The 14465-nt window shown below is 53.8% G+C and overlaps 6 protein-coding genes across 6 annotated transcripts; 2 read left to right on the top strand and 4 right to left on the bottom strand.

Moving 5' to 3' along the window:
• Positions 1–1519: 1519 nt before the first annotated feature.
• A1O5_05949 (uncharacterized protein) lies at positions 1520–3160 on the bottom strand (the record flags this gene model as incomplete). The annotated part of the gene is made up of 4 exons (XM_007746545.1): positions 1520–1866; positions 1935–2155; positions 2215–3021; positions 3120–3160. 4 exons carry the CDS (start codon positions 3158–3160, stop codon positions 1520–1522), a joined length of 1416 nt encoding a protein of 471 aa, XP_007744735.1.
• A 594-nt stretch (positions 3161–3754) lies between these two features.
• A1O5_05948 (uncharacterized protein) lies at positions 3755–4755 on the bottom strand (the record flags this gene model as incomplete). Its single annotated transcript, XM_007746544.1, has 2 exons — positions 3755–4510; positions 4564–4755. 2 exons carry the CDS (start codon positions 4753–4755, stop codon positions 3755–3757), a joined length of 948 nt encoding a protein of 315 aa, XP_007744734.1.
• Positions 4756–5706: 951 nt separating this feature from the next.
• A1O5_05947 (uncharacterized protein) lies at positions 5707–8127 on the top strand (the record flags this gene model as incomplete). The annotated part of the gene is made up of 4 exons (XM_007746543.1): positions 5707–5726; positions 5778–7310; positions 7360–7574; positions 7706–8127. The coding sequence occupies 4 exons, from the start codon at positions 5707–5709 to the stop codon at positions 8125–8127; spliced, it is 2190 nt and encodes a 729-aa protein (XP_007744733.1).
• Positions 8128–8201: 74 nt separating this feature from the next.
• A1O5_05946 (pea pathogenicity protein 2) lies at positions 8202–8978 on the bottom strand (the record flags this gene model as incomplete). Its single annotated transcript, XM_007746542.1, has 2 exons — positions 8202–8781; positions 8851–8978. The coding sequence occupies 2 exons, from the start codon at positions 8976–8978 to the stop codon at positions 8202–8204; spliced, it is 708 nt and encodes a 235-aa protein (XP_007744732.1).
• A 709-nt stretch (positions 8979–9687) lies between these two features.
• On the top strand, positions 9688–11430 carry A1O5_05945 (uncharacterized protein; the record flags this gene model as incomplete). Its single annotated transcript, XM_007746541.1, has 2 exons — positions 9688–11082; positions 11218–11430. 2 exons carry the CDS (start codon positions 9688–9690, stop codon positions 11428–11430), a joined length of 1608 nt encoding a protein of 535 aa, XP_007744731.1.
• Positions 11431–12040: 610 nt separating this feature from the next.
• Positions 12041–13698, bottom strand: A1O5_05944 (uncharacterized protein; the record flags this gene model as incomplete). The annotated part of the gene is made up of 2 exons (XM_007746540.1): positions 12041–13564; positions 13615–13698. The coding sequence occupies 2 exons, from the start codon at positions 13696–13698 to the stop codon at positions 12041–12043; spliced, it is 1608 nt and encodes a 535-aa protein (XP_007744730.1).
• Between the last annotated feature and the right edge of the window lie 767 nt (positions 13699–14465).

Below are 14465 nucleotides of genomic sequence, written 5' to 3'. Positions count from 1 at the left end.
CAATGACATGGTCATGTGAGAACATGAAAAGGCGACGCGGATTCAGGCACGTCCACACGTGTCCGACTGCTACTGTACTTGGTATGTCCCTACTCGATCCTTGGGAACTATTTCTACCAGCTTCCAAACCCCCAAAGAACCTCTCAGCAGCTCGATAGTTTGCTCGACGAACTTGATCACCCGCGCTCGCCCATTGAGGAGTTGGCTTGTTCGGGGCACCGAGTCCTCCGCATCCAAAAGAGTCCACAGGTAATCAATTTTTGCTCTGGCTTCCTTGAGCAGCTCTTCACATTGAACCAGTTTGCTAACCGGTAGCGTTTCTTTCAATAAAGCATCTAAGTAGCAACGATGGAAGAGCTCCAGCATCGTATTATCGAAGCAGCCTCATCGCGAAATCCCGGCAAGACACAATGGAGCTGCTGACCACCGTGCCCGGGACCCAAATAGATTGAAGAGTAGAGAGCGCCTCTGAAAGAATCGAGTCTATCATCCCTCCAGTTCAGCAAATCTGCTCTATCTCACAGGTAGAGTAATGCTACGGCCGGTTTTCCATTTAAGTAGTGTCGCATCATCGCCAAGAATCACATCTGAATGCCAGTCCCAAGCCTCCGAGAACAGGGCTACGCTCTTGGATGGGCGAGTTTTCAACTTCCAAACGAGCTGGGTCAGATCTCACTGAAACCTGGCTAGCTCCAAGCCTGTCGCTGGCCAAGGAGGACAGTCGAAGATAATCATGTATCACCTTGGCAGCATGCCCGGCAGCACATCGTGCTGCGGAACAGCCTGGCCACCAACGACACTGCAGACCTGTGCTATCAGACGCCGTGGGAAGGGTTACTGTGCACCCTCGAACCCAATGACTATGTCGCCGTTGCTTCGGCATACACTGCAGCATTATTACGAGGACAAGTTTCCATGGTTGATGCTCTTGGTCGAGGTAGCGCACGGGGGGGGGGGGGGAGGTACGCGGTATATTATGGATTATCTAGCCGAGTACCATGTGCAGGAGAGAACTCCAGCACAAAGCGAGGACAAAAAGGGCGGTGACGAGGGCGTGCTGATGGAGCTGTTGAAGTGGGCGTAGGACCCAGCTATGCCCCATGATGTTTGAGCCCTTTCACCCAAGACGGTTATGAGCGATTGCTTCTGAGAGGAAGAGCAGAAGACGGAGTGCCATCTATGCAATTAATAAGGTTTCCTCGAAACCAATGGGAAATGGAGGCTGGTGCTGCAGCGCAGGCGCAGGCTCTTGCAAGGCTAACTGAGGCTCGTGAGGCTTAACTGAAATAGATGTTTGCACTGTGAGGCCAGTGGAGCCGATCGCAAAGACCAAGGCTATGCAGTAGGGCCCCTTGAAGGTCTCGGTGCTGCTCATGGGGCCTGCGGAGTTAAACCTACGCCGATGTTTCCCAGCCTTGCCAGCTTATTTGAACACATACCAAGAGCGGATCAGCTTGCGGACGACCTCCCAAGATCAGGCTGAAGCGCTCCATCAAAGCTTGCAACTTGGCCCAACTTGCTATAACCGAGACGCTGGACTGTCATAACCTGCCACCGGACCCTCCTTCTGCTTCCAACCCGCAACAAGGTCTTCCACCACGACGAGCTCGTCTTGACCCCAAACAATACCGCCTTCGAGCCCACTAAGCACCCAGCCTTCGTCCGTCTTGTCAAACACACGATACGAAGGAACACCGCAGACACCTCTATCAAAAGCTTCTTGCGTATTACTACGCAAAGTGTCCTTGACTTGTGGGGAAGAACCCTTTTTGAGCAGGGCTGTGGCATCGCAGCCTGCCGCGGTGAGGTATTCGGCCAAGACTCTATCGTCGGAAACGTTGACGTTACGCTCCCAGCACGCTCGGACTATTTTGAACGCTCCGTGGTTAGTGTGGTGAACGAGGGAGCAAGGCTGATAGGGAAGAATAACTCACACAGCAACGGGACTAGATTCGGATCCACGATCGCGCAGCGCAAGGCCGTGGGCGTTCGGATCGGAAACTGGCTGGGCCAGCGGAATTCAATCGGCTTATCATGCAACCCTCGTTGCTGGTTTATACTATTCCAATGGCGGATCCAGTCACCCAGGTCCTGACGCATGTAGTTCCTTTTCGCTTGCGATATAGCTGCCATAGGGACATTAGGTGCGCCAACTCTGGTTTGTAACGCGGATCAGTTTCTTGACTTGCCCGTTCTCAAAAGGTGTCAACTTACGCTTTGAAGAGCGCGCCCAACAGTATCGGCTTCATGACAATCTCGACGTCCGGGCCGAATTGTCTCTTCAATCGGTCAAGCTGTGTCCACCCAAGAAACGCCCAGGGACTGCTGAAGTCGTACCAGAACTCGACGCGTTTTTGGCCAGCCGGAGGTCCTGGCAGACATCGTGGCTGCAAACTTGCAAGACGGGGGACTTGGGTGTAGTCGCCACCTTGTCTCAATGCGAGAAGCGCTGCCTCCACAAAGTGCATGCGATCTTGTCCCCAGTAAAGCCGGCCTTGACGAGTCTTACCGTCGGCATCCACGCAGTTCTCCTCGGCCACCCAGAAAGAGGGCAGTCCGGGCGCCCCACGAGCGATAACTTCTGCGGTCGCCTTGCGCAGCGCGTCTTGAGCGTCCTTGTCGTCAAAAACTGTCTCAGAAAGCCGCGAGGCGCTGGGAACGCCACTGCGCCGCGCCACGTCCAACAGGACAGATCTGTCAGTGATGTCCAGGTCTTCAACCCAGTACGCTCTATACAGTGCCTGGCTGAGGGCCGGGCGTTCCTCAACTGGCACATAGTATAGCAGACGAAGTGCTAGGACGGGACTTCTCGGGTGGACAGAAGGCCACTTGATCTCGACGTTGTTGCGCTGCAGTGTCCGGCGCAGCGCCCGCGATGTGAGGCGTTTCTTGGTCGGATTGAAGACATCGGATGCCGAACCAGCGGCACCCTGAGGCGCGGCGGTTTCTCGATAGATGGCGCCCAGCAGGACGGGCGTCCAGACGAGGTCAGCCTCGGTGCGACGGGCGAGGGCTTCGACGCTAACCGACACAAAAAGCCACCCGAGTTAGAAAGCTGGCATATTCTGGGGTATCCCGAAAGGGAGTTGGCATTGATGAAACAAGCGTCGTTTGCCTACCGAAGCGCGCCCATATATGCGAACGGACATGTTATCTGCATTTGCAACCAGGATCAGACCCCTAGACTCGACTTTTCAAGCGCATCGACCGAGGGTGCGAGAAACAGGTTACATACATCGTAGTAGAATTGAAGCGTCGGCCTGTCCTTGCGGGCCATTTCTAGGTGAGGGCTCTCAACCAGACAGTCCTACAGGAAATAGGTGTTGATGACCTAGTTTCGAGGGTATGTGAGACGGATGAGTGAGTTTGGATATTATTACTGCCTGGTAGTTTTTGTGTTTTAAGCAGCGGGAATACGACGAGGAGGATGGAGGATGGACCTCGGCTTGCCGGTATTCGAGTATAAGCGGCACCAGCGGGGTCCCATACACAGCCTCGCAGCCTTGCAGCCTCGCAGCCCAGCCGTCTTTCAGCTGGGCGGTAGTCCCAGATCCACTTTGAAAATGTATCCGGGCGATCCATCCCAAAAGACAGGAAAGGTCGTTGCTCCCCTTGGGGATCGAACACAGGACTACATATCAATGCGATGGATACGACGGTTGAGACTTTGGAAACTCGGGCGCCGGTGTCTAACCAGACGCCCATAGCTTGTGATCTTTTTCTAGCAAAAGCTCCCTTGAATACAAGATCTTCGTTAGCTACCGGGCAATGGCTTCACCTCGACAGAGACCCGCGGGACGTTCTTTGCGATCTCCGTCTTCACTCCCGTCTTGCGCCACCCGCCCAGTGTCGCGGGCAACACCTTCAACGCTGGTTCGAGGAACCCGTCGTGGGCCAGGCACACCAGGACATCCTCTCTCTGGCTGAGCTCGTGGAGTTTGCCGATGGTGGTCTTGGCCGTTTCAAGGTCCTTGTGCATGGAATATGCGCCGTTCGGCCCGTGTCCTTCTCCCAGCTGGCCCTCGCCCGTGAATATCTTCCTGTGGTGGCAACAGTCGCCGCCCATGACCACGTACTCGTCCACACCCGTGCGAGCAAGCCCCATCAGATGACCTGGCATGTGTCCCGGAGCATCGAGGAGGAGAAAACTTCCATCTCCAAAGAAGTCAAACGCGATGGGGAACGGACCGAACGGGATCCAGCTGTCTTCCTCGTACGAAAGTTCTCGAACACTGGGATGTTCGAGGATGGACCCGAGGAAAGGCGAGTCTGGGTTCGTCGGGTACCCTGGGTATGCGGCGGCCTTTGAGCCTGGACCGACGACCACCTGACTGCGCGGAAACTCGTCCGGGTTTCCGATGTGATCAAAGTGAAGATGACTGTAGACCACATAGTCGATCGAGTTTGCCGAAATGCCTGCCTCGTCGAGCAATTCAGCAGCGCTCTTCGGCACTCGCGGCTCTGTAAGAACAAATTCTTCTCGAATGCATTGGGGATATGCCTCTAAATCCTGCACAAGTGTTCAATATACCTTCCCTCGAAGTTGTACTTCGGAGACCATACCTTGCGAATGCCCAAGTCAAACATTAGACTCCTGCCGCTTGGCTTGTGATGTACGTAGAAGCTGTAGTCCGGATACAGGGTCTTCGTTGCATGGTCTGCGCCGGCGAGGATCCATTTGTCAGGCAAGAAGAGCTGTCCCGTGGGCACCAACGAGACCTGGACGATCTGTCCTGCGTGAGTTCCGTTCTCCATGGTCGTCAACTGCGTTTGTGGCAGGGCGTACCTCGTACAGTGGACTTCACATGTTGCCGATTCACGAAGAGAAAGACCTTTATCGAGTTGGCCGTTGGTCTGTCCAAGCGGCTCCCCGCCACGGACGTGCACCGTGTTCAATTGCTTGCCCGGTTCTCTTCTTCTCAAAGCTCCGACGAGAGTACACCATTTCACCACAGCGAGACGAAGATATGGCGAACTGCCGGAGGAAAGCCTTCGGGATCTGATCCCGAAGGTCACAGAAACTTCTTTCATTAGAGGTGAAGCCGCGGCTTGGACGGCAAAGCCACAGAGCTCTGCAATTGGACGGTGCCTTTGCTCGGTAGCTCCCTGTGGAGAGGAGAGAGGGCTAGCGAGGCCTAAGCCAACCTAAGGTTAAGGGTTGGGGGTTCAGGGTTAGTGAATGCAGCTGCTAAGCACCCTCCACAATCTCCGCAAATGCAGTTAAACGCACAGGCAGCACGTGGAGAAATTGGGGTGCGAATTGTGGGCTACTAGGCTGTTGTGGGCTTCTACCTATGTACAAGTACTTACTAGGGCATATCGCGGGGGACTTGAACTTAGCCTAGTGCCTGCAGTTTGCCGCATCCTCGCGATATTGATACTCATCCTCTCTGCGCGTCCGTTCCTGTCGTGCAAGTCCAAGGCTCTGTCTCCGTCGAAGCCACCGAGTCTCCACTGTTGGATACACACTCGTCGCCGTGGTATTCAGCTTCCTCACTGCTGAAACTTGCATGACAGATGGTGATGGACCAACTCCAAGATCTCGATTCCAGCCATGAAGCCACCTACCCCCCTTCGAAGCGACGACGCGTTGGAATGGCTTGTATCCCTTGTCGGACGCGGAAGGTGAGGTGCGACGGGACCCGGCCAAAGTGCTCTGCCTGTTCGCGCAATTGCACCTCATGCGCATATCAGCCTGCAAGCCAGATGGTCAATGTCTCCCGAGAGTAAGCAGCCCTCTAGCGTTGTCTCTCGTCACCATTCTGACAAGATCATAGGTACATAATAAAGCTCAAGCAAAGAGCAGAAGTGGCGGAACAGCGTCAAAGGGTGGAGAATTCTACCGACCACAGTCAAGCTTCGCCCCAAAGGCGACAGGTTCTCCAGCACCGCGAGTCTGCGAGGCATCCCCTTGAGGAAGCCTCTTCAGGTCCCTCGGACCCAGTCTCATATTTGCGTAACGACAACATAATCCGAAATCGAGGCATTGACCGCGCCCAAGGCCGAATCTCGTCAGATTCGATCAGCGGTGCAGGTACCGTCACTCAACCCGATAGACCCTCCATTCACGGTCGTTCACCACTAGCTCAAGAGCTCGACGAGAATAGGATTTCGAAAAGGGACTTTCCTTCGAAGGCCCCTTCCGCGGGGAGATCAGAGAAGACTCAATCATGGTCTCTCCAACCTTGCCATGACACCGCCACAGATTTTGAAGAGCCAAACCCCGATGACTTTTACGGAGACTCGTCCACCCTTTCTTTCATGCAGGCCGTTCAAACAACTATTATCTCGAACTCTTCTCCGGATTCAGTATCGCCAGACTCAAATTACATTAGAAGTGGAACAAAGCCCCGCCCAGCCAGAGCAGCCTCATTCAGGTTTGGGGTGGAGAATTGCTTGCCTCAGAGATCGCTTGCTGACGATTTGGTAAACTCTTACTTTCGCTACGTCCATATTCTGTACCCGTTCTTGCACCGGCCCTCATTCGAGGCCCAGTATGAACGTACATGGGTCTCAGGAGAGCAACAAGACGATCAGTGGCTTGCTATGTTGAACGTCATCTTCGCTCTTGGGATTCATTTCGCCTATGGACAGGAAGATAAATCCGCGGCGAGTGATCGGTTCTTTGGTTATGCGCAGAAACTCGTGTCGATGGAGCAGTTTGCTCACGCAAATCTGCAAACATTACAGCTCCTTTTGCTCAGCGGCCTCTATTACCAGTCCACCAGTCGACCAAATCAGACATGGAACGTGATAGGGTTAGCAATAAGGATTGCCACCACCATTGGTGCTCACGTCGATCCCATGCCGTCTCAATATAATCCCTTGCAGATTGAAGTACGAAGGAGATGCTGGTATGGGTGTATTGTACTGGATTCGTGGGTACAAGTGCTATCTTCTCGCCAGAATTTACTAACCACTTCAAGGGTTTTAGCCCTTAACTTCGGACGTCCCACTGCCATTCCAAGCACATTTGGTGTCTCGCTGCCTTCAGATCTTGATGATGAGTATATCACCGAAGAAGGATACCTTGAACAACCGGGACATGTCCTGCCCAAGACCACGGTCTTCACTAAGTCGGTGGCGTTCTGTTCCATCATGAAAGACGTTTTATACACCCTGTACTCGCCTCTCAACGGTTCTGGCCACCGACAAAGCGGCAAGGTATATCAGCCTCCCGAGTTCAAAGATGCTGTCAGCCTAGACAAGAGCTTGGTTGAGTGGTTTCAAGGGCTCCCCGAGTACTTGAAAGTAGGAGCCTTGAATGAGATGGAAGAATTCCGACGGACCAGAAATATCCTCATCGCTAGGTAAGCTGGGTCCCACTTTGCGAGCCGTATGACTAACTAATTTTTGCAGGTTTCTGAACCTAAGAGTTCTGATCCATCGACCATTCGCCTCTCTTTGGCAGCAGTCCTCTGCCGGCTCCGAGCCGGTGTACCTCGCTTCTCTTGACAACTCCCTTCATTCTATGTGCGTCACAGTGTGCAAGTCAGCTGCTATACAGCTGGTGAATGTCATCAGCAACAATTATTATCAAGGGCTGTCAAGCGCTTGGTGGACAGATATGACCTGTAAGTCCACGAATGTACCGGCCGCGTTTTCAGTTGTGCATTCTCGCATATGTGCATAGCTTCAGCCCTTCCGCGAGAGCCTGCCATCCTGACGTGTTGGTAAAGACTAACGCCATCACCCTTCTGGACAGATCTATTTACTGCAGCAACCGTTCTGCTGGCCATCGAATACGAATGCGAGGACCCGGAAGAGAGCGATGCGACCGAAAGGGCCTTTGAACAAGCTCTTATAATTCTGGGTGAAATGCAGGGGCGCTCTTCTATGGCATCATCATATGTCACCATGTTGAAGAAGGCGAAGGAAGCCCAAGACTCCGCACAGATCGCCCCGATAGTCCCGACCTCGTCGCCAAGAACGCGATCAAACAATGCAGCACCTAGAAATTCTGGTTCCGCCTCTGAGCTCGCGTCAAATGGGATCAACTTGGACGAATTCTTGAAAGATGACGCCAGAGCCGACGCGCCTTTCCCGTCGTGGAACATGCAAGACTTTTTCCTGGTACCTTGGGATATGATGATGGTAGACAATCCCATGCCCACATTCCAATCTTGACGGCTCGGATGAGACCATAGCTTTAGCTTTGGATAATCCAGAAGGTGGTTCTCAATGCACTTTGGGAGCGAAATCTAAAGTTCCACAGCTCCGCCTTCTACCCATTTCTTGCATTGCCAGTATAGTTCATCATGAGCTCTGCCGCAGTCGTTATCGCCTTCGCGTCGATGGCCAGGCATATCCAATTTCACCTTTACTCCCAAGACGGCCTCCTGACAGTATGCCAGATAGCGATACCCTACAGGGTACTTGTTCAACTTTTCGTCATCCAATACCGGTACCTTACAAGGATTGACGGGGATCAACTTGTCTTTTTCGTACCAGTGCCGGACGAAGCGAGCAGCCCACGCGCCGGTGATCGAGTCTCTCTCCCAGAAAAAGCAGAATCGGCAGTCCGATTCTGCGTCGGCCTCTACCCCATCAAGGTCAAATCGCTGGGTGATGGCTGCTTTCATCTTCGTCACAGCACGTGTGGCTTCAGGGTTGATGTCCGTCGTCGACCCGTGGACCCGGTGCATTATAAATGCGCCTTTGTCCATACCAAGCTTCGAGGCCTTGATGAAGTCCCTGTACGGCGTCCGACCCGTCCACGTCGTGTACACGTACGCGTCCGGGTGGAAGATTGAGGCAAAATTCTCCCATTCACATGCATCTCTGGAAGGAGCTTGCTGTCAATAGAGATCTAGCTTGAGCCTTGCGCTTTTCGGAGAGGAAGAGCCATACCTGTAACAGGGCCACCCTTCAGCCAGTTCGCGCAGCTTGTATCGCTGTAAAGCGAGGTCGTTAGGGCCGTTGTTGCGAACTGCACTGTCTGGTCGAGAACCGCTGGGCAGGGAATGCAGGTCGACCATGGTTCTGGGCCTGTCTGACCAGGGATACGCCCATATCCGCTCAACGTCACGGGGCCACCAGGCTTATGTCTCTTCTAGCCTACTGTGCCTGGCGAGTCTAGCTACGGAGAAAGGAGTGAAGCCTCGCCCCTGGATGCCGAGCAATGTGGCGCTAACCCGATTATATTGAGCGTGATATGGTGAGAGACACTGCGGCATCTCTGCGGAGAACTGCCCACAAACCCTCGCCTTCTGGTTGACTTTGACAATGCTATCAATCACGAACAACAAGTTCTACAAGCACAAAAGCTCAACGGGTTGAAGGTGAACACACTTGCCGAGCCGACGATCCCTTCTACTCGGCACACAGTATATATTTGGCGCTCGGATAGCTGGCTTCACGGTGCGCCTTCGGGAACAGATCCCGCAGTGCCCACACAATCGATCCTGCCACTTCCCGCCGAGCAGCTCGAGACCCGAGGCTAGAGACGGAGGCGCGGGCAACCCCCGGGCGGCCAATGAATTGCACACGCGAGGTTTGGGGAGCCATTTACCCCAGAGCCTTAGCCTCACGACCCACGGGAAGCATTGTTCCAGCGTGCCCATGTCTTCTGGCCCGTATGTCATCCGAGACTAGAAGGAGACTGTTCTTGGGAAGATGGCACGATAAAATGGCTATGTCTGGACGTCTGGGGGACCTTCTCCGCAAAAAGTTGCAACATATGGCAACATGGCTTCACCGAGGGTGGTTGACATCGCGATTGACACGGCCTCTTATGTCCGGTCGCATCTTTGGTTGACCTTGGCCGTCTGTGTCTTACTTTATTTCGTTTCTCAAAGGTATAAGACTGGTCTTCGACACATACCAGGACCCTTTGTCGCGAGCTTTTCGGGCTTCTGGAGAGCCTGGGAGGTCGCCAAGGGAGACTGGCATATCAAAAATCTTCAATTGCATCGGCAGTATGGTCCGCTTGTCCGCATCGCCCCGAATATCGTCAGTGTCTCTGATCCAGATGCGCTTCGAGTCATCTACGGACTGAACAGTGGCTTTACCAAGGTCTGGAGAGCCATGCTTCTAATTTACATGGGCAAGTCGATGATAACACGTGAGCAGACAGACTTCTATCCCATTCAGGAAATGAAATATGGTAAAATCTACTTGGCGAATCTATTCTCTACAAAAAGCGATGAGTTTCACGCGAAGCAGAAAAGGTCTGTTGCGAGTGCGTATTCAATGACCTCTATGCTCGCCTTTGAGCCATACGTCGACAATTGCTCCGAGCTCTTTTTCAAGAGGCTTGATGAACTCTATGTCAACCCTCGTCAGCCTTGCGACCTGGGTAAATGGCTCCAGCTTTACGCCATGGACGTGATCGCGGAGGTCACTTTCGGCAAGCGGTTTGGGTGTATGCAAGAAGGCGGGGATGTGGGCGGCTTGATTGACACCATCGACAACTTCTTGGTCTACGCTTCCGTGGTAGGCCAAGTTCCATATCTGCACAAATTTCTCTTCGGCAATCCTCTGCTTCCGTACATCATGCCAAAGCTGGATAGCATCAACCACGTAGTGAAGTTTACACTGGAACGAATCGCCGAGCGGGAAAAGGACCCAGAGAGGCACAAGGACTTCTTGGGGAGACTGTACGAGGCAAAAGCAGAGGGCAAAATGGAAGCCGTTGACACCATTCGCCACAGCAGTGCGAACGTGTTTGCTGGTAGTGACACTACAGCCATAGCACTTCGGTCTGCGATAGACGGACTGTTGACGCATCCTGAATGTTACCGCAAGCTTCAAGCAGAGATCGACCAGAAGAGAGCCGAGGGGAAGCTCTCACTGCCAGTCAAGTACGCGGAGGCGCAACAGATGCCGTATCTCCAGGCTGTACTAAAAGAAGGCATGCGATATCACCCTTCAGTATCGTTCCTGCTGGAAAGGCATGTCCCCAAAGGAGGCACCGTTATTTGCAGCACCCGAATTCCCGAGGACACGATCGTCGGCATCAATGCGTGGGTGGTCCACCGAGACCGCAAGGTTTTTGGGGAAGATGCCGACGTCTTCCGACCAGAGCGGTGGCTGGAGGCAGACGAAGCGCAGCTCAAAGCGATGGAAAGAGCATTCTTCGTGGTACGTATTATGTCCCATGATCTTTCAAACCCCCTTCCCTCCTTCACATTCAATACGATGTTCGTTTGCGTGTACCCTTCCCCCTCTTTCCTTTTTCGCCCTGCAAACTAACGCATGGAAAATTTCACGGCACAGTTTGGTGGCGGTTCGCGGACTTGCACGGGCCGGAATATCAGCCTGATGGAGATGTCCAAGGTGATTCCGTCCTTACTCATGGTCTACGACATTGAACGCGCGGATCCTAAAGCCCAGGTGCGCACTAAAACTTACTGGTTCGCCGTGCAAAGAGGGTTGATCTGCAATATTAAAAAGAGGGAGCCACCAAAAGCCTCAGACAGTGTGGCCTGAAGTCGTTTAGTTGGCGGTTTGGACAAGCAGCAGGAACTCATTCCATGACTTCAAAGCAGCTAAAAGCAGCCAAACCTGAAAACTTGGAAGAGAACGTCGAATGTGGTTGTCGATTTAACAGTTGAAATGGTAAATCGATGTCTTGATGGGAATGCTCAATTCAAGTGAGATGTGGAAATGCCACAAGCCCTCTTGTAGCTGCGTGTGATTGTTTTAGAGGGTCTGGGTGGGCGGGCGACTCCATAATAGTATGTCAATACGACACCTTTAACCTGTGTTCTCTGTCCTCGCTTGAGCGTTTACAAGTCTCGCATACACTGCATTTACGAAGTATAGTCTGATCGAGAATTAGATGGGTGGGAAAAAAATCAACGAACGAAACCAAGCGCCAGAAAGGGTGGTTTAACAATAGGTGCGAATTCTCCCTCGATGCTTTTTGCTTGGTCTGGCGAGCAGACAATAATAACAAGGATGATAATAATGTGCGGAAGATGCAAGAGCAGATAGCCTAGCCTGAGTATACTGTGTACAATTTTTCCTCCAGGTGCTGACGGATGGTATACGTATGGATGTACGTAATGTGTTGCACACACGGAGCACATGATCTACCTCACAGCGCGATTCTGACGGGCCCCGCCCAGCGGCGCAGCCTGGCGCCGTAAACCTGGACGCAGACAAGGATGAGGTAGGCGGCGACCACGATGACGGCTTGGAGGCCGAAGGAGACGTCAAAGCCCATGCGCAGGCCCCATGCCTGCTGGAAGTATCCGACGGTGAAGCCGCCGAGGACGCGGGCGAAGTTGATCAGGGCCGACACCTCGCCGGAGGCGGACGGATAGCAGTCGAGCACATAGGCGACGGTGGCGACGGAGACGATCATGACGCCGAACTGGAACATGCCCCAGCCGAACACGATGCCGACCCAGTGCAGATGGTGCTGCAGTGTTTGGCCCACCAGCACCAGGCCGGGCACCATGAACGCGCCGCCGATGTAGTTTGTCCAGAGCCGCGTCTCGGGCACGAACAGGCCGTGGTGGTTCTCGATGTACCGCGTCGCGATCCAGTCGTTGAAATAGTGCCCGAACGCCTCTCCGATGAGAATCGCAACAAACGGCGTAAAATACATGTATCCACAGGCGATGGAGCTGAACCCGTACCCGCCGGCCTCGACGGGCGTTTGCAGCAGGATCGAAGACGTGATGTTGATGCCCACCGACCACATGAATATCATCAAATAAAACATCATGCACAGCGGGATGACGGGCTTGAACAGCACCTCGGCCAGCCGGCCGTAGCACCGGGCCAGGGTCGAGAAGTAGCCGTTCGAGCGGTGCTGGATCTGCCACAGACCCAAAACCCGCGAGAGCCGGTCCATCTGGCCGTCGGGACGGCGGGGCTGCTGCGCCCGCGGCACCGAGCGCTTGTAGTAGGTCTCGTCGCCGAACAAGAGGATTAGGCAGAGCAGGAAGCACGACCAGGCAAAGACCAGCCAGAAGACCGGGCGCCACTCGCCCAGCGTGCCGACGATGAAGTTGCCGCAGAAGGGCCCGACGAAGGGGGAGATGATGTATATCGCGTACCAGACCCCGATCTTGCGGGCGTGCTCGTGGAAAAAGAACATGTCGTGGATAAACGCCAAGCCGATGGTCTGTCCGGTACTCTGGGTCACGCCCTGCAGCGTGCGAAACCCGTAGAAAGCCGCAAAGTTGGGAGCCAGGGCCGAACCCAGTGTGAAGGCTGCACCCATCACGGAGCTCCAGAAGAGCACAGGCGTGCGGCCCCAGTAGTTGAGCAGCGGCATCCAGATGAGGCCTGAGACACCGCACATGATGACATTCAGATTGCCCGCGTAGTTGACGACCACGGGGGACATGTCCCATTCGATCCCCTGCACGACGATGGTACCGACCCCGGCGCCAGACCCAAAATCACCGGCGAAGGCTCCAAAAGCGACACAAATGAGTATCATGTGCTTTTTGAAAGACGACCAGTTTAAGGGATCGTCAGGGTCGTCAGACGGTTGGGGGACCAGCACGGTTTGGCCATCCTTTGCGAGCTTGAGGTTGGTCACATTCGACCCTTTCTCAGTGCCGGGGGCCAGCCGTAGGAGAATCTCTCCGTTGTCCAGTTCAATCTGCTCCCTTTTAGAACTTCCCCGAGGTCCATCACCTGTGATTGACTCACCTCCCTATCGTCGTGTGCGAGATGCGACGTAGCGTCGACCAGCACATCTTCTGCGTGGATCGTATTCTTTTCCTCGCCTGCCATTATGCTGAGGTGTCTCTGACCACAACAGTGAGCAGGATCGAAACTGATCAGACGTCCTCCGTTAATATGCTTGCTCCACCAGGCCGGGACAAAGCATGAGACGGGCATAGTCCGGGGTTCGGTTGAATCCAGAATTCGGTCCAATCCGGGGTACCCGTTCGGGGTCGGGAGAGTCTCCCGAGCTTGGGCGAATCGAATGGCAATAACATATATCGAGTTACAGTTTCAACCGTAGTCCTTGTACCCAAACCATCGGAATCACTTGCCGGAGACCACATGGCCCGGGAGACCTCTGTAGGCTGATACCTCTCCGGCCATACCCTGGGCAGCCCTCGGCCAAGTTGAGCACCTTGCTCAGACTCACCAAGGATGGACTTGCTTGGCAGAACAACCCACAGACAGAATAGGTCACATATTCTGCCATCTATTAAACCCCACCGAGAAGACGGAGTCTGACAGGACCCCACGATGCTGCGAGATAGAGGCCAGGTCCGGATGACCGCCAAAATCATTTGCACTGCTCATCATGGCCAACGAGTTAGAGGGGGGGGGGAAATAGACCAGGCTGATAGAAAGGAATTAACATGCTCGCGCCGATTGGACGGACGAGACCGTTGCCATGAATAAGCAGGCCCAACTTTTTTGAAATGCTGTTGGGCGGAGATGGTGGAAAAATAGAAAGAATAGTCAAGTAGAGGCGGTGCTCAAGTACCGAGGAGAAATTGAGATATTAAAAAAAAAAAAAAAGAAATCGTTTATGAGAAGAG

Source organism: Cladophialophora psammophila (genome assembly GCF_000585535.1).
Source record: "Cladophialophora psammophila CBS 110553 chromosome Unknown aczJe-supercont1.8, whole genome shotgun sequence".
Lineage (NCBI taxonomy): Eukaryota > Fungi > Ascomycota > Eurotiomycetes > Chaetothyriales > Herpotrichiellaceae > Cladophialophora > Cladophialophora psammophila.
Note: the sequence above shows the minus strand (reverse complement) of the source record. Positions and strands in the feature narration are given on the sequence as shown.